Raw genomic sequence first — 22461 nt, 5'->3', positions numbered from 1 at the left:
TAGGGAAAGCATGTATACTATCCCTTAGACAGTAGGTAAGCACTTTATAGAGGCTGTGCCATAGCTCAAATGAGACTGATTAAAAGACTAAAAACAAGCCAGGTGTTGCTCTGAAACTGTATAATTAGCGCTATGTGCTGACATTTTTTTCTTTATTCCTTTAAAAAAAACATATTAAAAAAACCTGGACATTTTTTTTTATTTGCTAATCATCTCACAGTAACTAAGTATACAGTTGTACATGCGCTTTTACCTTTTGATGTTAACATAAAGAGGACTCTTGAATTTCAAAGAGCTGGTGGGTATTTGAGAGAATAAATGCAGAAGCTGCAGTGTAATCAAAGCTCATTATGGTTATTCTTGGTGTGATGTCTCTCTCCCGCTCCTACATAATTAGCCATTTTGGGTGGTTGGAGCAGTTCATTTAGGCGGGCATTTTCTCTTCTCTCGCACTCTGTCTGACTGCGACCTCTGACCCCTCTATCACTTTATTATACTGCCAGTTTTTCTTATTTCACAGACCCCAATATGTTGCCATGGAGAGAACTGAGGGTTCACAATTCCAGACCGATCAAGGTCTGGAGTCACTTTTATAAACGAAAAAGTGTTAAAAGATGACAAAAATACACACAAACAAAAGACATGCTCTCACATCTGTGAACAATTGTCAGTGTTTCTTGCATCTGCATTTTGCAAGCGTCAGTATTAATTTCGTCCTGATAATTATTTGCAGGTGGAATTTGGGGATCTGATTCAACAAATCCTTACTGTTGGGCATGAGGAGGAGAATGCCAAGAAAAATACAAGTGGCAAAATTAGTTAGAGACTATGATGAAAATGTAGGGTCAAACTTTGCTTGCTTCCACTTCCCCCATCGTAGTTATTTCATTGAACTAAAAGAAGTTACATTCATATACATCCAAAGTAACAACACAGAATCTGGCCTTTATTCAATTCAGTAGGTGTAAGTAAATCCAATGGGGCGAATCCTGGAATCCTTCTTGATAGTAATTGGTGTTCATGTGAGTTAGGACTAAATAAGGGACTTGGAATTTGTTTCAATAGATTTTGCAAGTGGGATTGAAATTAAAAAATATATATTTTTCCATTATAATATACTACCTGTATTTTATTTCAGTATCTATAAATAACAGAGGGACTTCAAAGAACAGTGATATTAAACATCATATATTTTTACATGTATGAAAGAGAAAAGAACCACCAAAAAAAAAAAGAAAGAAAAATCAAAGCTCAGTGAGGATCTGAGTAATAGAAAAGCTGCCTTTGCATTTTTAAAAGTTCCTTATACATTATCTAAGAAAATCCCTGCAACATCAAGAAGCTCAAGGGTTCAATGTTTCTGTTTCCAGTCATTCTTCAGGACTGTCACACTAGGAGAGTATGTAATCTGCTGTGTTTCCAGTGGTTTCGGTAACTTACTGTCTGATTAGTGGAGGACAAGTAGGAAATGTGTGTCAGATGTGGTGAATTTGGCCTTGCTAGAAAGCCAGTACATTTGTTCCTAGCCTCTTTGTGAAATGACTTGCACTTACCTTACACTAAACCTTTTCTGCAAAACCTTTACTGCCAGTGGCAGCAGGTCATTACTGGGCAGGTCTTTGGCAATTTAGTCAAGAGGTATGTATAACTTTAGTGACAGAAGTATCTGCTACGCAGTAAAGATATACCCACCCTAGCTATAAACTAGGTAGCTTGGGTTCCAGTAGCAGCTTAGCGACAGAAGCACAGAGCTCTCTGTACAGGATAAATTACTCAGCCTATATTCTCTTTATGGTTTAACATGATCTGTAATGGGTATGGAGGGATACTGAGGGGGAAGGGACCACTGAGCTCCATGTGCAGCAGTTTCTTTAGCTGCCTCTGCTTGCTAGAGCCTCTGCTCCCACTTCCCTGGAAATAAAAGTAAGGTGTTTTCTTCAAAATCAGCAGTTATTCCCAACAGAAAATTGACATCAATGAAAAAGCCTAACGTGTTCAGTGTGACTCCACTGGCCCAGTGCTCTCCTGTTCCAGCTCCAGCTCTAACAAGGCTCCAACCTGCATTCAGGCTGTTTTAATTTGCATTAGTGATGCAGGATCGTTAATGGAACCTAGATCAGGGGAGATTAGGCCGGATGGAGCAGAGCTGTGCCACACCTTTCTGCCATGCCAGCACAGGCACAGTAAGTGCAAGGCCTGGCATGCTCTATCCCTGGCACCCAGATGGTTCCAGTTACCAGAGTATCTGAGTACCTCCTCATCTGGGACGTGTTTATCCTGACAACACCCCTGTGGGAAAGGGCAAAGCTGTGATGAGCTTTGATGGCACCCTTTTAAGATGGGGAAACTGAGGCACAAGAAAGACCAAGTAATTCACCTGAGGTCACACAGGCCATCGGTTGTAGAACAGGGGGATGAACTCAAGTTTCCAGCTAATGCCTTAATCACAGGCCATTTTCCCTGTAGGCTGTTCTCCCATCCCTGGGGAATTCTCTGCAAGCATCTTGTAGCTAATTTGCAGCTTGAATGGCCTAGAGGGGCTAGCTCTGAGCATCCAAACCAGCTGCATTGCCTTTAGTAGATATGCTTGCAATAAGAGCAGACTTGGCCCCACTGATGCTGTCTTCCTACTGAGTGTTAGGGCTTGCATTATGCTTCTGGCACCTGAATGTAGACAGCAGGTAGGGTGGACACAGACACTAAAGCCTCCACGCTGCTCTGTCCCCCGCAACTTCCCAGCCCCCACCCCACATTTATTTATTTATATTTCTAGCTCTCTTACAATTTTCCCTTTCCCGCAGGTTTCACCAGGTTTGGTTTCCAGGCAATCAGTGCTTGTTAAGTATTCCACTGAGCATGATATTGCTCTCCTGTCTCTCTGTTCTGAAGCCCAGCTGCAGTAATTTGCTGAACTCAGCTCTTGCAGAGAGGTTTTATTTTATTTTATTTTTTTAAAGGAGGAAAAAATAACAAACCTATTAATAATAATAATTAAAAAATCCTTGACAGGTGGGAACAGTACATCTATATCACCGTGTGTGCATCCTGCGGGGAGGAGGGGAAATCCAGCCGCTTTGGCAAATACATGATGACAGTGCTGGCTCCGGGTGTTTAGAAAATCTACTCAGAACAAGCCTCAATAACATGACATTTAAAAGGACAGTGGCCATAGGAACTTTTGCTATGCTGTCTTTGGAGGAGATGTACTTGTGCCAGTGCCCTGAGGGGTGATGGCAAGGGAGGATTTTCCCCAAATATCCAAATTCCTGGTAGCGTTCTCAGCTGGCGTGAGCCAGCAGCGTTCTGTTGATACCAGCGCCACTCCCCTGGATTGATACCAGCCAAAGATCTAGCTGGATAAGACAGAGATGAATTCTGCTGTCTCTTCCTCTGGTGTGAATCCAAAATAGCTCTATTGAAATGGGAGGAGTCACTCTGGTTTTGCATGTTGTTTTCAGAGCATGTAAGCCAAATGTACACCCGTGCCACGGAGAGCAGAATGTTGCTCATTGTGTACAGCTTCAAAGCCAGCTCTTATGAGAAGCTTAGCACTCCAGCTGCCATTAATTTCAGTGCAAGGGCACTCAGGTCACCACAGAATCAGTCCCTCCATTCTGAGGCAAGTTGGAGGAAAGCTTGGCTCCACCGATAGCATTGTGCCACCCAGGAATGAGTACACTTATGCTGAGACCACTTGAATGATGTGGGTTGAATGTTTACCTTGAATGTTATTAAAGTAGAAGAGGCTTCAACAAAGGACTAGAAAGGAGAGGGAGAGATAAAGGTCTAGTGAAAAAATAGGATGGAAACAGAGGAGAATGGAACACGGAGACAAGACATAACAGGAGGAGTATAAGAAAGGAAGGAGGCACGGGGAAGATAGAAATTTTTAATGACAATCAAATACAGTGGACCTCATTCTTCTCTTAGGGAGGCTGGCATCATTCTGCTGGCTTCAGTGGAATTGATCCTGGCTTACACCTGGGTAACTGAGTTCAGTGTTTGATCTGGTATAGGCTAAGGACAGACATTACACGTAAACCAGTTTAAGTGATCAGAAACTGGTTTAAACCTGTAACAGAACAGATGTTCAGTGCACATAAATCAGTTTGAAAATGGGTGAAACTGGTTTGCAATAAATGTGGTTGAATATAGGATCAGACTTAACTGATTTGGCTCAAACCGATTTATGCAATGTCTGTCCTAGACCCCTTGCGGGTTTAAGTTAAACCAGACACCCCCAGCATCCTGGCATACTCTCTGGGCTGGGTGGGGGTCTCTGCTCCACAGCAAGGCTAGCCCCTTCCTTCTGCTCTTGCAGCTTGGCAGAAACTTATAGGCATAGCAGGGTCTGCTGGCTTCCCTGTGCCCCACCTCCTCACCACTTACTGCTTAAGCAGATCTCCCTTCCTCTCTCCCACAGCACAGACCATAGCCAGTAGGGCTGTGCGAAACAGCACCATTTCGTTTCAACTTCCATTTCACCATTTTGAAGGGACAGTGTTTTGCTTCACTGTTTCGAAGCACTGTTGTTTTGTTTCACCGAAACGTTTGCTGTTTCAATGCTGTTTCGACGCGTTTTGACGTTTTGCCCATAGGGTATAATGGGGAATCACAAAAATGCCTATAACCTTGTCATTCCTTGCTTGGTTTAGATGAAAATTGCAGAGATGGTAGCCCGTTCTGAAGCATGCCAAATTTCAAGGACATAGGTATAGGGGTTTCTGGGAAACTGCACCTCAAACTGTTCAAAGCAAAACTCATATCACTTGCCAGCAACGGCAGCCTGTTGTCATCCTGCATGCAGATCTGGGGGCTGCACCTCCCAGGAGGAGTTCAGCATAGCCCTGCAGCCCTCCCAGGAAGCATGAGCCTCCAGATCTGCGTGCGGGATGACAGCAGGCTGCCACTGCTGGCTGAGGCCAGTGCCAGCACCTGAGTGTCCCTGGTGCAGCTTGCGCCGAGCGCTGGGCAGACTCGGGTGCTGGCACTGGCCTGAGCTGGCAGTGGCAGTGTGCTGTCATCCACCATGCAGATCTGGGGGCTTGTGCCCCCTGAGAGGAGTCTGGCAAAGCCCAGCAGCCCTCCTGGGGGACGCAGGTTCCCGGATCTGCACACGGGGTTTCAGCAGGCTGCTGCTGCCGGCTGGGGATAGCCCAGAGCTGATGCCATCCCCAGCTGGCAGCAGCAGCCTGCTGTCATCCCGCATCAGCCAGGGGCAGTGATCAGCGAGCTGGGGGAAAGATCAGGGAGCTGGGGAATCCAAACAGGAACTGGGGGGAATGTTCAAGGACCTGAACATGCCCCCAGCTCGATTCCCCAGCCCCCTGTTCGATTATCCCAGCTCTCTGAATATTTCCCCAGCTCTTGCTGCATACCCTCTGGGAAGAGCTGGGGAAATGATCAGAGAGCTGGAGGAAGCGATCAGAGAGCTGGGGAACTGAAACAGGAGCTAGATGTCAATATCAGAGCAGTCCTTCTCCACTATTCCTCCTCCCTCTCCTTAGTTTCTGTTAGCTGCAAGCAAGCCCGGCTTTGAAACTCAAAACGTTTTGAGTGTCCTCGTTTCTTTTCAAAGCTGTTTCAAAGCCTTTTGTTTCATTTCGATTTCACTGTTTTGAGCTCAAAATGTGTCAAAACAGCTTCAAAATGAAGCACTTGTCGTAATTTTGCACATCCCTAGAATAGGGATGGGATAGGGAATAGATAGGAATAGGAATAGGGAATAGATAGCTAATAATAGCTATCTATTAGCTAGCATGTGGTATGCTAGCTAATAGATAATGCTGTGTAAGGCAGATAGGGCATCGTCTGCTTAGGGCTTTTAGAAGGTAATCAACAGGTCAGCTGGTAATATCATTGCATTCCTTCCTTTGCATAAAGCTGCTTAAGAAGAGCTTGAACTAATGAGCGATGTTTTGTTTTCTGATGGGGTGTTAAATTCTGATAACCAAGTTGATAAATTCTCTGTTATCAAGGGGGGAGGGACCCCTCCCTAATCACAGTGTCTTACCAGGACCTGGCCATGCAGCTCTCTGCAGATGGGGAAGGAGGGCTGCTCTAGCACCCCCTGGCTTCTAACCTGAGACATTGCAGGCATGTGCCTGCATTTCTGGGATGTCTATTTGGTTACAAAACTGATTTAGCTTAGCTAGGTTAGACTAACTTGCAAAGATTGAATCAATTCAGACTCAGGCATTTTGAATGTCTGTTCCTAGCCATCGGGATCAGGAAGTGCTGGTTGGGAATTTTTCAGCAAGAGTTTTTCATTAAAAAATGACAAAACACTTGCAGGGCACTATCCAAAATGGTTCTAGTTTCTTACCAGCTCAGCAGGCTGGTTGCTGGGTACACTAGATCCCAGGTTAGTAACTGTGGTTCGACTCTGTCATGCAGATGGCCCAAGAGTCAAAGACCCCAGGGCTTCCAGCCCTCTCACTGTGAAGTCGAGTTTCTAGGCTTGAGCTGGGTTTCTTAGGGCTTTCAGGCCTCCTGCTGTCAAGCTGGTGCTCCTGAAATGTCTCAGGATTCCCATGCTCCCTGCAATGCAGTGTGGAGCCCTGGCATCCTTGCTCTAAAGTTCTGAGACACCCAGCTCATTTGTAGACAAGGTTCTTTGGGTAAATCTGATATCTTTTATTTGACCAACTCAAATAGTAAATAAATAAACAAACAGGTGTAATAAAAGATACCAGATTTACCCAAAGAGCCTTGTCTGCCTGTGTCCTTAGACTAACACAGCTATAACCTATACCCCAGCTCATCTGTGGCTTTTAGCTTATAGCAGGGCTATCCAACTGGCAGCCAGTGGGCTGCATGCAGCCTGCAAGGGGTCAAGTTGCAGCCCCCAGGCTCTTACCCAGCCACCACTCCCCACATCACTGTGTGCCAGTTACTGTAATCACCTATCCCAGCATGTTGTCAATGACCTGCCCCCTGTACAACAGACCCACTGTGTGTCCCAGCAAAGGCCGACCTCAAGACCTTTCAGCACCAGAATCACAAACAGCTTTCAAAGGGGAGTGACTCTTGTATTGTCTCATAGTAAAAGGCTTCTATCCTTTACATGAGTAAATCACTAGAGGAAGGCATGATATCTTACGATTAGCCAGTGCATTATAGTAATGCCCTCATACCCCACAAAGGTACATATTTACACTAGCAATCATCCCACCAGTGCTTACATCAGGTCTGACAACACTCTGTAGGCATGTTTTGCCACTTAGTAATTCTCTTGACTTCACTGATTTATGGCAGGGTAAGCAAGCAGAGAGTCAGGACCAGCATTTCTAGTAGCAAAAAAAAAAAAAAGTTGGTGCTATAATTAAGGGTAGATTGTAGCTTTCAGCTACCTTTCACTATAACTTTCCTCCTGGAGGGGACTTTAAACCATCACCTCCAGTTTCTCTCTTTTATTAAACAGGCAGCATACAAACCTGTTGTTATCCTCTCTGCAGCCTTGGAAACACAATCAGCCCACAAAGAAAATCAAGCGTTGTCCTCCCCTGCCTGTGAGGTTTGTAAAGATGGGTTTTCAGCTGGGTAATTTTGCTCTGTGTTGGTCCTGCTGTCAGTAACTTATCATTAGTTCAAGAGGAGGGGAGAGGGATGTGAAATTTAGCTTGCCACATTCGTATTTCTACACATTGGTTTTCCTCCTCCTCACACATTGGACCTGTACCTGTTTGCCTTGTGATTTACAGCAAATCTTTCCCAGGTTTTTCAGGATCTGGTCTGAGTAGGGAATTGGGGTCTTGCTCTTTGAATGTAATTCACAAAGTAGTTCTGTTGACAGGGAGCTGATGCCTGGAGACAGTTCCTCTTTGTGGCTTTGCTGCATGTTGTGTTGTCCACCTCTGTAACGGAAACCATATCTGATCTTTTGGCAGCCCCTCTCAAAGACTGGCCCCCTCTCCCTCATGTCCTGGCTTGTTTAGATGCCTGGATACTCATGGATTTTCTCTCTTCTTTCCTTAGTGTTTTAAACCGTACCCCTGTGCACCTGGTCCATGAAATCATATTAGTGGATGACTTCAGTGATGATCGTAAGTGATTCTCTTTTAAATTGAAAACAAGGGCTAAGACCATACCTACCAAGGGGGAGTTGTGCTGGGTTGGGACTTACCAGAGGGGGGAACCAAGGTAAATGACAGGATCATTAAAGTCCAAAAGTGATGAGGATTAAACCATGTTATTCAGTGTTGCTATGGGTCAGGACTAGGGAATCCTAGGCATGGGATCCAGGGCCTGGGACCAGAGGCAGATACTTAAAACTTGAAGAATTGTGTAAATCTGATCTTTCCATTTATTTTGTTCATTTCATTTTTACATGTTTACTCAGAATAGATAGTACAGGTAGGCTGATGAGTTTGAAATTCAGTTTGATATTCAGCCAGTTTTGCTTTACTGTCCATGCGCTGAAGGGCTAGTTGGCTTGCTAAACAGATTCCTTAGAGAGGCTTTGGAATCCCTATCATGAAGGTTACACAAACACTTGTCTGGAATGGTTTGGTCAGGGATTATCCTGCCTTGAGCCAAAGGGTAGGGATAAATGATCTCTTGAAACAATTGATCTTTTAAACAAATTAAGATTCCCACACAGAGTGTATAACAGAGCTAGGAGGAAATGATTTTCATGTCCCATGAGACGTGTCAAGGTTTTGAACATTTTTCCTGTCCTGCAATGAATTGCAATGAATTTTTGTAAACAGAAAATCCAAAAAAACTTTGGATCAAGTGATTGTTGCTTGTTGTTTTGACCATTTGAAATATTTTCTTTAGATTTTGACCTTTAAAATGTTTTTGTTATAAATTAACTGCATTTTGAAACAAAAAGCCATTCTAGCCAGAAAGAAAAATAGTTTTAGGAGTGTTGAAATAGGATGATTGGACACTTTTGAAACTTTTTTCCCATTTCTCTTTCATAAGTAGGAAATCCATTGAAACTGCCTCTTTCCTATGAAAAAAAGAAGTGTTATCAGACTTGGCCAACTACATCTAATTTCTCACCCCTCCATCACAGCCTTGTGCAGGTACAAGAGACACTAAAGGGGAAATGATCTAAAGCACAAAGTGAAGACAACTGAAGTGTTTTCATTTTATAAGCACAAAAAGTGTACAGACTGCTTAAGTGGATCAAAATCAATGTGGCTTTATGAGAATCCATCACTTTTCATAATTAAAGGTGGCATTAGAAAGAGAACAAATGTTTTTCGTGGGTTTTTTGGTGTTTTTTTTTTTAACTTGGCAGTTCAACCAACCCTCCGTATGATGTTATTCTTCAGGAGGGTTGCGGACACTGCTTGGAAGGCTCAAATTCCACATGAAAGAGCCTGTTCTAATAGAAATGTAAAAACAAATAAATCCCAAGTTGCTTCTGCCAACAGGAAGCCTGAGGCTGGTCTGGGGTTGGTTTTAACTCCAGTGTAATTCTGTTGTTCTAGGCCTTGCTCTCAGTTGTAAATGATTGATTGTAATCCAGAACAACTCGAGTTTAATGCAGCTATTCTAGATTTGCATGACTATAACTGCAAGGAAAGTTGGACTTTAAAGGAGTAACTCTAATTTTCATTGGCATAGGCGAGAGCAAAAACTGATCTTTCTCATTTTCTGACCATTTTGGACATAGCAAGCCAAATTCAAGTGTCTCAAATGGTGCTCTAAGTTACAGCTGAGCCCTTGTTCTTCACCCTGTTACATCGGTTTCACACAGGGCAACTCCACTGAAGTCAATAAGCCAGATCCTGGTATAAATAGTTGTAGTTCCACTAACACTGGTGGAGCTATGCTGATTTATGCCAGTTGAGGATTAGAGCCAGTGGGGCAACACTGGTATGACTGAGTGGTAAGTGAGGCCTGTAGATTGTAAGTGAATAAGAACACAGGTTTCCCTGATAAAACAGCATAATGTGGCCCACTCAAGCATTCAGTGCAGTGTACCTTATACCCTAAGGAGCTGCAAGATGTAAGTTTTAAATAGGAAAAGCAACTAAAAAGAGGGTACAAGAAAAATGTATGCTTATATCCTAAAATAACTTCCCAACCCCCATCTCTTGGAAGTTATAAATAGTGCCAATAACAACGCACATTGGGGAAAGAGGGGCTAATTCCAGTCTCATACTGGTATAAGAGCTTGATCCAAAACCTCTGAATTTCAGAGGAAATTATCGTAGTGACTTCTGTGAGCCCCATATCAGAAGCAACAACACTGAAGTGAATGGAGTTATGTTGGTGTGAAACTCCTGTGACTGAGTTAAGAACCAGGCCTAGAAATGTTCACTGTCCTGGACTATATTAGAATAGACATGCTTCTTAGAAGGGCAGAGGAAACAATAAAAAAGATACTTTGCTATAAATAGAAAGTGCTTACCTTCCTAAATGAGGGGCAGTTGTGGGTTCAGTGTTCAGCAACATCCAAGTTCCATGATCCACAAGCTGAGGAACTGAAGCAAGAGTAGCTTTTAGCTCCTATTAGGCTCTGCGGTGACAGTAGTCGTTTTGGCCCCTTCATGACATAGAACAGCCTAAGGGCTGCTCTTAATTACCCAGATGCTACAGGACCCCTTCTCCCATCTACCATTGAATCAAGCATTTGCCAGAGTGCAGTGAAATTCCATTCATCCTTTGCTTTCTCCCTGGACAGACCTTCTATGCCATTTAAGGATGCTCCTGCCCTACAAGCAGGAATCCCTAAGGAGCAGGTTACACTGGCTGTAAAACTGTTGTGCAGCACCAGAATTATTCCATATTTACACTAATGAAAATGAGGTCAGAATCAGACCTGTGCTTTGATTCTCATGTCATACTGATTTTACATTGCAGCTCCATAGTTTCAGCTACTTTAAATCCATGTAACTTCATCATCATAAAGGGAGCTACATTTATACTGACTGGGTAGGTGGCCCATTTATACTGACTGGGTAGGTGGCCCATTTACTGCACTGGAGGACACTAGGTTGAGACCAGAGTCAAGCACAAGGTCTATTGGAGGTGCCAGCTGTCTATAAGGCAGTCAGTCCACATCCCAGCCCTAGCTGTGCTCTTCATTTCCTTGCAAGAACCTATATCTCTTGTGAAATACCTGAATGCTGCTAAGTTATGTGCCTCTCTGTTTGTGTTTCCAAAGCTGATGACTGCCATTTACTGTGCAAGTTACCCAAGGTGAAATGTTTACGCAACGGGCAGCGAGAAGGTAAGATCTTGTTGGCTCAGGCACAGGCAGGTGGCAAAGGAGAGAAAAGAAATTCATGAGGTGGGAATAGGAGCGGGAGGTAAGGAGGCAAGGCCAACTGCAGAGCTGTAGCAGCGCCTGGCAGGGGTGACTGTGCTAGCATGGTGATGGAAGATGTGAAAACAAGGCAAGGTCTGCTGGACTTCTTCAAAAATCAGTGCTTCGTGGCTCCAAAGGGAGAGAGCAGTAATAAAAAGAGACGTTCCAAAGGGCTAGGAATTGAAATGAATTTCTCCCCCTTTAAAAAGATTGGACTATTAAGATATCCAATGAGGCTCAGCTGCAGCTTATTAGCCAGAAAATTAGAACAGGCAAAACAAAGCCCCGGGTCTTCTTTTTAAAGCTGTTTGTTCTAATGAAACAGACGAGATCAGCTCCCGCTGCTTCCATGGGAATTAAAAAAAAATGTAATTAATTATATTTTAAAGATTAAGAAGATCCGTATGGAGGATGAATGTCTGCCTCAGCAGGGCTGTTGCTGGTGACCTCTTGCAACACTTTGCCATGCAGCCCCCAATCTCAATGAATATTTTCAAGTGCTGTTTTCCAGTATTAAAAATAAAAAACAAAGAAAGTTTTAGCAGGTTTAGCACAGTCGTGATCCACTGGAGGGAGGGAAGGAGTGAATATGTGTGTGTGTGTGTGTGTGTGCATGTGCGTGCGCACGCGCGCGTGTGTGCGCGTGTGTAGGGATAGGGAGAGGAATAGAGAGGGTTTGTCCCTACATTCTCCCTCCAGGCTGGATTGATGCTATGTCAGTGTAGAATAACCCTGTTAAAACACTAGAGTTTACCTGGATTGTCCCTGGTATAGATGAGATCAGTCTGGCCCTGTCTCCCTCTTTTTCTCCAACAGCCCAGGATTTGTGTGTGTCTTTCTTCCTGCCAGGCTCTCTCTGAAACCAGTGTAGTCTCACTGCAGATGCTGCTGAGAAGGGCAGTCAGATTTTGGTCCCAGTACAGAGGGGTACATATCCCTTTATATACTGTGTGGTTGTTCTCCCACAAGACTCTTAGTATGCCAGTCTTTGATTGGGCATGGGGTGGAGAAGAGAGAGATAAATACAGCAGCAGCTAGTGGCCCAGGGACCAGAGAAAGGGATGCCTACACAAAAAAAAATCTACACAAGAGTTATGTCAGCTCCCATTGACATCTATGAAAATTTCACTTGTGCGTCCAGTGGAATGTGTAACCCAAAGCCACATCCTTAATAAGGAGATCTCCTTTCTGTGGGAGAGTGGGTGCAGGAGTGAGTGGGTGAGTGTGGCAGTGACAGGGTGATAAAAGACTGGTTCCTTCTTCCTTTCCCTCTCCCCTCAAGAGAATTTGTTGCTGCTGTTACACAGGCCCAGTCCAGGCTGACTTACATTTACATTAGATGACATTATCTGCAGGGGTTATTGAAAGTACTTTAAGTCTTGTTTTCCTCTAGGAAAGTGACAGCAGAAATAATTACATGAATTAAGAATTGGTGTAAATGCCATAAATCATTTATCTAGCAGGGTCCTTTATTTGCTGTAATGACCTTGGGAGGTGAGGAAACTGGCTTACATAGCCAGGAGGGTAACTGACCCGAAGCAAGTTATGTGTACCTGGGAAGGAGGAGGGGTGTGAAGGTTAAGAGTCAAGGGATCTGTGGGTCTGTGTCTCCTTTGCCTTGCATGTTGACATACATGGTCCACCTAGGTGGCTCCTGAGCTTGTATGTGTTTGAACAGGTTTGATCCGGTCCCGAATCCGAGGGGCAGATATGGCACAGGCGGGAGTCCTGACCTTCCTGGACAGTCACTGTGAGGTGAATAAGGACTGGCTGCTGCCTCTCTTACAGAGGATCAAGGAGGTAAGTGTTTTGAGGAGACCCAGAACTTTCATAGCCCACGTATTAACAAAATCCACCTGTGTCTCCAGCTCCTTGTCTAACCAGTGGCATGTGTGTCTGAATATGCAGATGATAAATCTCTTGGGAGGAAAAGGCTGACCTGTACATTGGTGTGAGGTAGTCTTCTAGTCTTGCAAGATGCTCTCTTGAGCATTTAGCTATAACTTTCTGTCCTACTCAGTCCTAGGCAGCTCAGTTTATGTCACATGCAACTTCACTGAAGGGGAAAAAACAAATTGCCCCCAGGTTGAATTACCCCACGTATGCAATACTGGATCGGCCCTCACAGAGGATGAAAGTTTTGTAGAGAGCAGAAAGAAGGGGCTGGGCAATAGGTATGCAGCTCAAACTAGCAGCACCCCTGGGTCTCCATTGCAGTAACAAGGAGGCAAATGATGAGTGGTGCCAGGGGAAAGGTGGGCATTTCTCCAGAAGACTTTTTAATTAGGCTCCTGCAGAATGCTCGATGCTGATGATTTAGGGGAGTGATGGCTCTTTGAATAGGGGCTGAATTTAATTTCATGCAAATTAAGCTTTAATAAATTGATTTAATAGGATTTAAATTCTGCTGATTTCACAGCAGACAATGATGTTCTTCTTCCCCCAGAGACATCTCTCTCTTCAGGCACACCTACCCCCGGCACCTTGTCATTCCAATCAAAGGTGGCATGATCTTACAGGTTCAGCATAGTGACCGGAAATTCAGCTCTGATTCACATGACCTTGGGCAAATATTGCCCTTATTTTACCTGTAGAACAGAGGGCTCATCTACATGAGAAGTTTACTACAGAGTCGATTAATTAGCTCCACAGTAAACGTCTTGCATCTACACGTGTGGCCCTCTTAAGCCTCAGGAAACTAATTAACTCTGCAGCAGGGTAGCATTTTAAAATACAAGTACTATCCTACTGCAGAGTTATTTACTGTGCAGCACCATGCATGTAGGCATGACCTAGGCATAAATTGCTCCTGGTCAGCCCAGCCAGCAGGGGGTCACATTCCTGCCTGCTGCCTAGCCACATGGCTCGGCAGCTGTGGGAGCCTTGTGGCTCAGCCAGCTCCTCCACCACCTGACACAGCCACCTGCTACCTGGGCCTGACACCCCACCCCCTGCCAGCCTGGGGCTGCCTCCTGGATCCTGGGCCACACTGCTGCCACCAGCTGGAGCCCAGGCCTGACTCTCTCGTCCCCTGTGGCTGGAGTCTGGAGCTCCTCTTGGCTGCTGCAGGGGAGCAGAGCAGGGCAAGAGCAGCCCTGGCCTAAACTGCTACTCCCAAGCTCAATTTGCTGCTGTCCAAAGCACATGCTTGGGTGTAGTTTACTGTGGTGCAAATTGCTCTGCTTTTTATTCAGTCGCATTAATTGCACATGAAAATATGCCAAAGGATGATAATACTTACGTGCTGCACAAGGACACATTGGGCATGTCTGCACTGGGCACTGCTAGGAAGCTTAGTGGGCGGGGCAAGCTGAACAACAGTCCCAGGCACTGCCTATGGCAGGGTCAGGCAATTATTTCAGGTGGGGGAATAGGAGGATGAGGTGGGCAGTATTTTGCCTACCCCTGGCCGAAGGGGTGGAGGTGAGCCAGAATGGAGCTAGAGGGCACCTAATCCTCCTATTCCCCCACCTGCCACCGCAGAACCTTCCCTGCAGTGGCCTCCGGCAGCAGGGAGGACAGAGAAGTGGCAGCAGTGGCATGCTGTACAGGGTAAGGTAGCTGGAGATCTGTTGTTGCTGAGGGAGTTGGCCCTGCTTTAAAATGTTGCTGTGAAAACACGTCATACCCTTGTACTTCAGCTTGATGTGCACCCTGTGGGCTGCAGAAAATGTCAGGCAGCTGCTTGTGGGGCATGCCCAAAGCTGTTCTCAGGCTCTAGCTTGCTCCTGGGAGTGGGGGCTACGCAATATTTTCTTCACATGACGTGTTCAGACCTGGAGTAAGTGGGCTTGTTTTCCTGTGCTCCCAAACACTATCTGCCATGCCGTGCTTGTCCCTATTAATTAGCTGTAATGTCAACCGTGCTTGGAAGAGAAGAGTATTTGTGCACTGTGCAGTGCAGCACCATGTACAGGTACCTGTGTTAGCTCCAAATGAGCTGGTCCCTATCCTGTTTCAATTACAGTATTTAAGTATTGGCTGTAATTATTAGCAATGACTGTAGCCTGTTGGAGACTACTGTTCATTATGAAATCATTATACAGTTGCATTATTATCATTATACAATTATTTATGTATTTTATTAGCAGTGATATTCCATTAATTATACTTACTTAGCTAATGAATAACTAATTAATTATCTGAGGCATACAAAGACAAAATGACTTGTTCAAGATCCCAATACTCTGTGAAGATGTGCTTGCTTTGCTTCTGCTTTGCTTCACAAGCATAGGCCATGATTTTCCATGTTGGCAACTTTCTCTATCTGTCCAGAGTCCTGTGACCCTTATGGGAATCCCTCACCAGTCCCTGCCAGGGGGTACAAGCGCAGACTAGGTTCCTCAGCTGTGAGTTCTTGGAGGCAAACTCTCTTCTCAGCTTGTTCAGGGATCACCTAGCATATTGGAACCCTGAGTCTGTGCTGCTGCAATACAGCTAATAAACAGCAGTTTAATTAAAATATTTGCATATGATTATAGTTGTTATGAAATGATGATAAGACTTGTTAATTTCTACCAGAGACTCGGATCTGGCTTGCCCAAGAACAGGATTTGCCACTGACGTATATTCTACTGATTGTTTTTCAACCAGGGCGTAGCCTTTTAACATGCTCGCTCCTCTTGAAATCTCTCCATTCCAGCCTTCCCCTCCCTGAAGTCTACTTCTGAATCTCAGAAGCAACAGTTTTTTTCCCCATGCAAAGCATCTGACGTGTTTTGGCAGACTGAAAGCAAGGGGCATGGCAGATAGAATTGGCTTTTGCTTGCAGCGTTGTGGACAGTAGCTCATGCTCAGCATTGATGTGATAGATGAATGTGGATGCCATATGCAGCGGTGCCGTAGGAGTTTCATTACGCAGCAGCAGCAGCGTGGTCTGAATGTAGCATTAAAGCAAAATGTCACCTCTGCTGACTTCGTTTTACTTGGAGCACCATTTTTTTCAAGCATATGTGTGGTTTGAAGTAGGAGCTGGTTCTATGGTAGGCTCTCTCTATTGGCCTCAGTGCAAAGAACTTTGTACAAGACCCTTTATGCCACTCTCCAAAATATGTCAGGGAGCAAATTGGAAAGTCCTAGAGGACCTTTGGGCCATATGAACTCACTGGGAAATAGGACTCTGAAGGGTTAGAGAAATCCACTTATAGGGGGTTTACATCCTGGATTCGGATGCCCAGAAGAGTATGGGGGCAGAGTGGTTAAAGCAATTTGCCCTGGCTTCAGAGGCATGCGTTTGAGCCTCCCTCTGGAATTGTACCAAAGGCTGCTCCCAGATGACCAAGTTGTATGTGGGTACCTGGTCAGTTGGGCTGGAGAGACAAAGGTGGCTGGTCCTCATCCTGATCACAGCAGTACTTTATTTACCATTTGGAGTAGAAACTGGTGTGTCCTAACTGTGTTAGCCCTATGGGCTGCCAGGCAAAAGTGAGTCTTTGACCTTGACCTCAGGGCACAAAGACAATGTAAGAGGCTTCTACTAGTCTCTAGTGGGTATTTGAACTATTGTACAGGGATAGGAGGCAGCATCACTGATGAATTTGGAATAAAACTGGGAGTTGCAGGTCAAGGCCGAGGGGTGTTGTAGAAGTGTGTGTAGAGTGCCCAGGAACAGAACAGCAATGGTGGGGGGGCTGTGGATCAAGATTAACAGGGTCTTGACAAGGTTGTACAGGCAAAGTCCAAGACTGGAATAGCAAGAGGTGCTACTGGGCTGTGTTGAGATGATGCATTAGAACAGGGGTTGTCCTGGGAAGCCACTGGATCCAGCCTGCAGATCAGGAGGGCTTTGCTTGTTCCTGCACTCATGCCCATACTGGGGCTAGGCAGCGAGCAGCTGTGTTAGGCCAGGCAGCTTTCAGCTGTGTCTTCACTGGTGCCACTTCTTTCCATCCCTTTTTCCCCCCAGCTGCAATATGAGTGCAACTTCCAGCTGCTGAGGAGTTGCACTGGGGCTGGCATCTCCCAACAGAGCTCATGTGTAGCTGGGAGACAGGGGTGGGGGTGGGGAGCAGGGAGAAGCAGCAGCAGCATGAACACAGTTTACAGTTGCCCAGCCCCAGCACAGTTTCCCACCAGGTAGAAACTGCTGGGGCCAGGGAGCAAGGACGAGCTGAGAGAAGCAGCATCAGCACAGGCACAGCTTCCAGCTCCCTGGCCCCAGCACTGATGCAGGGAAAGACTCCTCTTCCCCCCCAAAGTGCCGCCAAAACTGTCCAGTCCACATCAGACTGGACCTAGGTTGTTCCAGCCCGTGACTTGCTAAAGGTTTCTGGCTGCTGCAGAAGAAAGGTGTCTGGGATGTCTAGAAATGGAATGGTAGGTGATGTTTAGATCAGCCTGGGGAGGACTGGCCACGTGTGAAGCAGCTATGGTGTTGCAGACCATAATTGAAGAGTATTTGTGAAAACTGATTTAATTTCTGTTCTATTTCTTTTTTTGTTGACCCCAAACTTCACATCCAAAGGGTACAAGGTCATTAACTTGCATCCATTAGTTTCCCTGCTACCTGGCACACAGTTTCCATCCTTACACCAGGGTTAAAATGCTGATCAGGGAACCATATGTATATGAAATGTTACTGCTGCCACCTTCAGGTTGGTGTTGAAAAGAGGACTGGCTAATCCTCTGCCATGTTCTTTTACAGCAGAGATGAGTGTTCTATAAAGGGCTTTTCTTCCTTTGTAACTGGCAGGAATGGTCTGTTTTGTTTTAATAAAATTTAAGTTTTCAAGCGAATTAGGAATGACTAGCTTTAAACAAATCTGACTCTGTAGCTAGCACCAATTCAACTTGCATGTCACTTCTCATTTTTCATTGGGAAAAACAGCTGTTCAAGCAAGTTTCTGGGTGTTTGACAAATGCCAAAGGACATGTGTGTGTGTTTACTTCTGACAAATGGGTATAGCGGATACAACTGCAAACAGAGCATGACGATTTCCTGTAGGCAGGTTACATCTAAGTGTTAGATGCATGTGGACTTAGTCTGTTTTACATTTGGGCAACATGTGTATAGCTTATTATTTTGCTAATATCTGAGAGACTGCACGTGTGTCTGCCTGATGAGCTGTGAATCTCTGTCTGGGTGTGTCTGAGGAATAATGTTTATGAGTATAAACTGGAGGGATTACATACAAGGCAATGTTTGAGTTGGTGTGCGAGCCTATGTCTGAGGGAGTTCTGGGAGCACCAGAGAATGAGCGCATTTGTGTTTGTGGGTATATATGTGTGCGGGTGCACAGTCTCTTGATTTTACTTATTTATAGAACTAATGTATCTAAATCCATTACCACTATATTTCAACAGAATATTTTTTCTTAACATGTAATTATCAAACCCAGGCATGTTTTTCAGGAAAAATTATCAGTTTTATTTAGCTCAGCTGAACGTTGGCTTTTGCTAATGCCATGCTAGTGAACCAGCAGATAACAACGTTCCATTTACCTCCAAAGCCCCTGACATGCACAGCCTTTCCCTGTCTGAGAAAAGATGTCTCAGGAAAAATGTGCTATAACCTTTTGGGACTCCACCCTGAAGGAAGAAGCGTGTCCCCTGTCTTTTTGCTAACCGTTACAACTATAGGCAGGTTGACATTGGTGATGGAATAGCTGGAATAACTCTCCTTTTTCATTGAAATGTATTGTTTGATTGAAGTGCATTTTAAAAGAACAATGCCTTGTCGATCTAGGGACATCAGAGGCCAGGACTGAGAATTGGACAGAGTTTTTCATCTGATAGTGCAGTGCATTACCCTCAAGGGGATGACTTATCTGGCTTTCTGTTCTCTGTTGGTTGGATTCTTGTGCAGAGGATTAAAAAAACAATTTCCAAAGCTCATCATGCTGGGAAGATTGGAGCTAAAAAAGTTTCACACCAAGTGATCTGTTATTTGAGGGGAAGAATGATGCTGAGGCTTAGACATAAGACAGGATGTCAAGTGTTTTGGGTTCTCTGGCTTTCACCTTGAATCAGTCTGTCAGGGCATGCTTATACTGCCAGTGTACCATGCCGGTTACTGCCATGCTGAAACACGCCATGCTCTTGCACATGTGCTGCATCTTAAACCCAGGAGTAGGATGGCCACCTTCCTGTGGTCCAGTACCTTTGGGCAAGGCTAATTAGCTTGCCCCCAATGCCATACTACAACAGCCACACTGCTTCTGGTATGGGAGGTATGAGCAGTGCGGCCTTTTTCAGCACAGCACTGCCTGGCACAATAAGGTAAGGAGTCTAGCCACGCTGTTAGATATCATTCTTCTTCCCATGACATCGAAAGGAAGTTTTGGCATTAATTTCAACAAGACTGGCCTCAAGTGCTTACTCTTTCCATACCTCATTTTGTTCATCTGCTATATAGGGATAATATTTACTAGCTTCACAGGGACCTTGTGATCCTTAATTCCTTAATTAAGGAATTCACAATTCATATTTACTAGCTTCACAGGGACATTGTGATTTACTAATGCCCAAATCAGGGCCTTGTGCTTCTCAGGCAAAAGATATCCTTTTAATTCATAAAACCTGACTCTCCAGTATGTCCTAACAGCATAATTTTCAGCATTCAGCCACTTTGTCCTGTGACTGCTTCAGAGAGCAGCTCTTCTTTGTTAAGACTGATTTCTGAAACAAAGTCTTCTCCCAGACCAAGAGAGCAAGCCCATATATGCTAAGATGCCTTCCTCTGCATGTCTGTGAAAAGCGATTTGATCTGGTGAAGGGAAAAGCTTGAAGTTTGAGCTATAATTGGAGTTTGGGATTTTTGAAAAGAAAAAAGAAGATAAGAGACCAGTCAAAGCTGTCAAAATCTCTTCCTCCTGCAGATATTTTTGTTCCTAACTGTTTGTATAATCTTTTCACCCATAACAAGATGTTAATTAAATCACCAGCACCAAATATTTAATATCATTTCACTCTTTTGTATTTAACCTCTTCTTCTCCTTTGGCAAATCCAGTAATTTATGGATTTATTTTACACAAACACATATATATGTATAGGTTTATATATATTAATATTATATATGTATATTAAATTGGCTGCCTGGTTTGGTCTGCATATTTCCTCTGTACTTTTGAACTGCTTGTCTATTGGTTCACATTTGAAATTTACTGAAAACAATGTGAGGGCCAGAAGAGGGGAATAAACTGATGAATTTGTGAAAAAAAGGATGAAGTTTTGCACTCAGCTGGAGATTCTTCAGCCAAGTTCTTTGTAAAACACACCTATAGCTTACGCATTAAGAATATGTTTGTGTGTGATGTTTCAAGCTAGTGGAAAATGCTGACCTGACAGCCCTGAAGACTTAAGTTTTCTGTTTGTAGAAAAAGGACTGCCCACCATCAAGGCTTACATCCAGGTCCAGGTTTGGCGCTGTGGGGCCAGCGGCTTGCAGGTTCCTTCCAGTGATGGCCAGGTCAGAGAGTGCCTGCAGTGTGGGCGGTGCCTCCTGGTGGTGTCTCTCAGGGAACAGGCTAGAGAAAAACAGGAGGAGGTGGCGAGGCTCTGAAGCATCCTCCACCATGAGGCATTCATCAATTTGATGCTGGAGGAGACCTCCAGGACTGTAGAGAAAGAAATGCCAGATGCAGCGCTATAGAAGAAAGAGGACATGGACACCCAAGAGGATGGAAGCTGGAGACTTGTGACTTCTGGCAGCAAGCAGAGATCTTCACCTCCACCTGCAGTTGTTTGTCTGGAGAACAGATTTGCAACCCTAGCAGCACAGAGGGAGGAGCAGGTTGCATTGGTGGAGGAGGACAGGACAGGCCTCATTAAGATGGAAAGGATCGAGATGACTGCCACCAAGAAGAAGCTATGGTGGTGGTGGTGATTGGAGACTCCCTTTTGCAGATGACAGAGGGAGCCATCAGCCGACTTGGCCTGTTGTCTTGGGAGGTCTGCTGCTTGCCCAGAGCCTGGATCTGAGATGTCACGGAAAGACTACTGAGGCTCATCTAGCCCTTTGACTACTACCCCATGTTGTTCATCCATGTGGGTACCAATGATACTGCCAGGGGATCAAAAGTGACTACAGAGCTCTGGGTATAAGGGTGAGGGGGTCTGGGGCTCAGGTTGTGTTCTCATCAATCCTTCCAGTCAAGGTGAAAGGCCTGGGCAGGAGCAGGTGCATCCTGCAGATCAACACCTGGCTGCAGAGTTGGCAGAGCTTTGGCTTCTTTGACCATGAGATGTTCTTCCAAGAAGGATTGCTGAGAAGAGATGGGATCCCCCTGGCGAAGAAAGGGAAGAGTGCCCTCACAGACAGGCTCGCTAACCTAGTGAGGAGGGCTTTAAACTAAGCTTGCCAGGGGGTGGAGACTGAACCCCTGTGGTAAGTGGGGAAACAGAACATATGGACAAAGAGCAAGCAGGAGGGGGCAACAGGGGAGGTGCTCTCATACTTCTTAAGAAATCAGGGCAATCAACTAGTTACCTCAGGTGCCTGTACACAAATTCACAGAGCCTGGGAAACAAGCAGGAAGAACTGGAAGTCCTCGCACAGTCATGGGACTATGATGTGATTGGAATAACAGAGACTTGGTGGGAGCTTGCATTGCTGAAGCACTGTCATGGGTGGGTATAAACTGTTCAGGAAGGATAGATTTCATAGACATTAGGGCTGGAAGGGACCTCGGAAGATCATCAAGTCCAGCCCCCTGCCTGAGGGGCAGGAAGTCAGCAGGGGTCATAGGATCCCAGCAAGATAAGCATCCAAATTTCTCTTGAAGGTGTTCAATGTAGGTGCTTGAACCACCTCCGATGGCAGCCTATTCCAGACCTTGAGGGCTTGGACAGTAAAGAAATTCTTCCTTATGTCCAGTCTGAAACGGTCTTGCAGTAGTTTATAACCGTTCAACCTTGTCATCCCTTGGGGCGCTCTGGTGAACAAGCGTTCCCCCAGATACTGGTGGTCACCCCTGATAAACTTATAGGTGGCCACCAGATCACCCCTGAGCCTGCGCTTTTCCGGGCTAAAGAGCCCCATAGCTCTCAGCCTTTTGTCGTAAAGTCTGTTTTCCTGACCTCTGATCATGCACGTGGCTCTTCTCTGGACTCTCTCAAGCTTCTCCACATCCTTTTCGAATTGTGGGGCCCAAAACTGGACGCAGTACTCCAGCTGCAGCCTCACCAAAGCCAAGTACAAGGGGAGAATGACATCCTGGGATTTGCTTGAGAAGCATCTATGGATGCAAGCCAG

At 45.1% G+C, this 22461-nt stretch overlaps 1 protein-coding gene across 2 annotated transcripts in view; it reads left to right on the top strand.

Annotated features, from left to right (window-relative positions):
- GALNT14 (polypeptide N-acetylgalactosaminyltransferase 14) overlaps positions 1–22461 on the top strand; it is a 137361-nt gene that overhangs the window by 74875 nt on the left and 40025 nt on the right. The window contains exons 1-5 of one of the 2 annotated variants that reach the window (XM_025216049.1): positions 975–1399; positions 7458–7516; positions 7978–8045; positions 11126–11191; positions 12948–13069. In XM_025216049.1, coding sequence (XP_025071834.1) covers positions 1355–1399; positions 7458–7516; positions 7978–8045; positions 11126–11191; positions 12948–13069 — 360 coding nt within the window. In that variant the 5' untranslated portion in view covers positions 975–1354. Of the gene's footprint in view, positions 1–974; positions 1400–7457; positions 7517–7977; positions 8046–11125; positions 11192–12947; positions 13070–22461 lie in introns of those variants that run through there. The other variant, XM_006016548.2, reaches the window with a different exon arrangement.

The sequence above is a fragment of the Alligator sinensis genome, unplaced genomic scaffold (assembly GCF_000455745.1).
Source record: "Alligator sinensis unplaced genomic scaffold, ASM45574v1 scaffold138_1, whole genome shotgun sequence".
NCBI classification, from domain to species: Eukaryota; Metazoa; Chordata; order Crocodylia; family Alligatoridae; genus Alligator; species Alligator sinensis.
The sequence above is the reverse complement of the archived record's forward strand: the minus strand, read 5'-3'. Positions and strand labels throughout refer to the sequence as shown.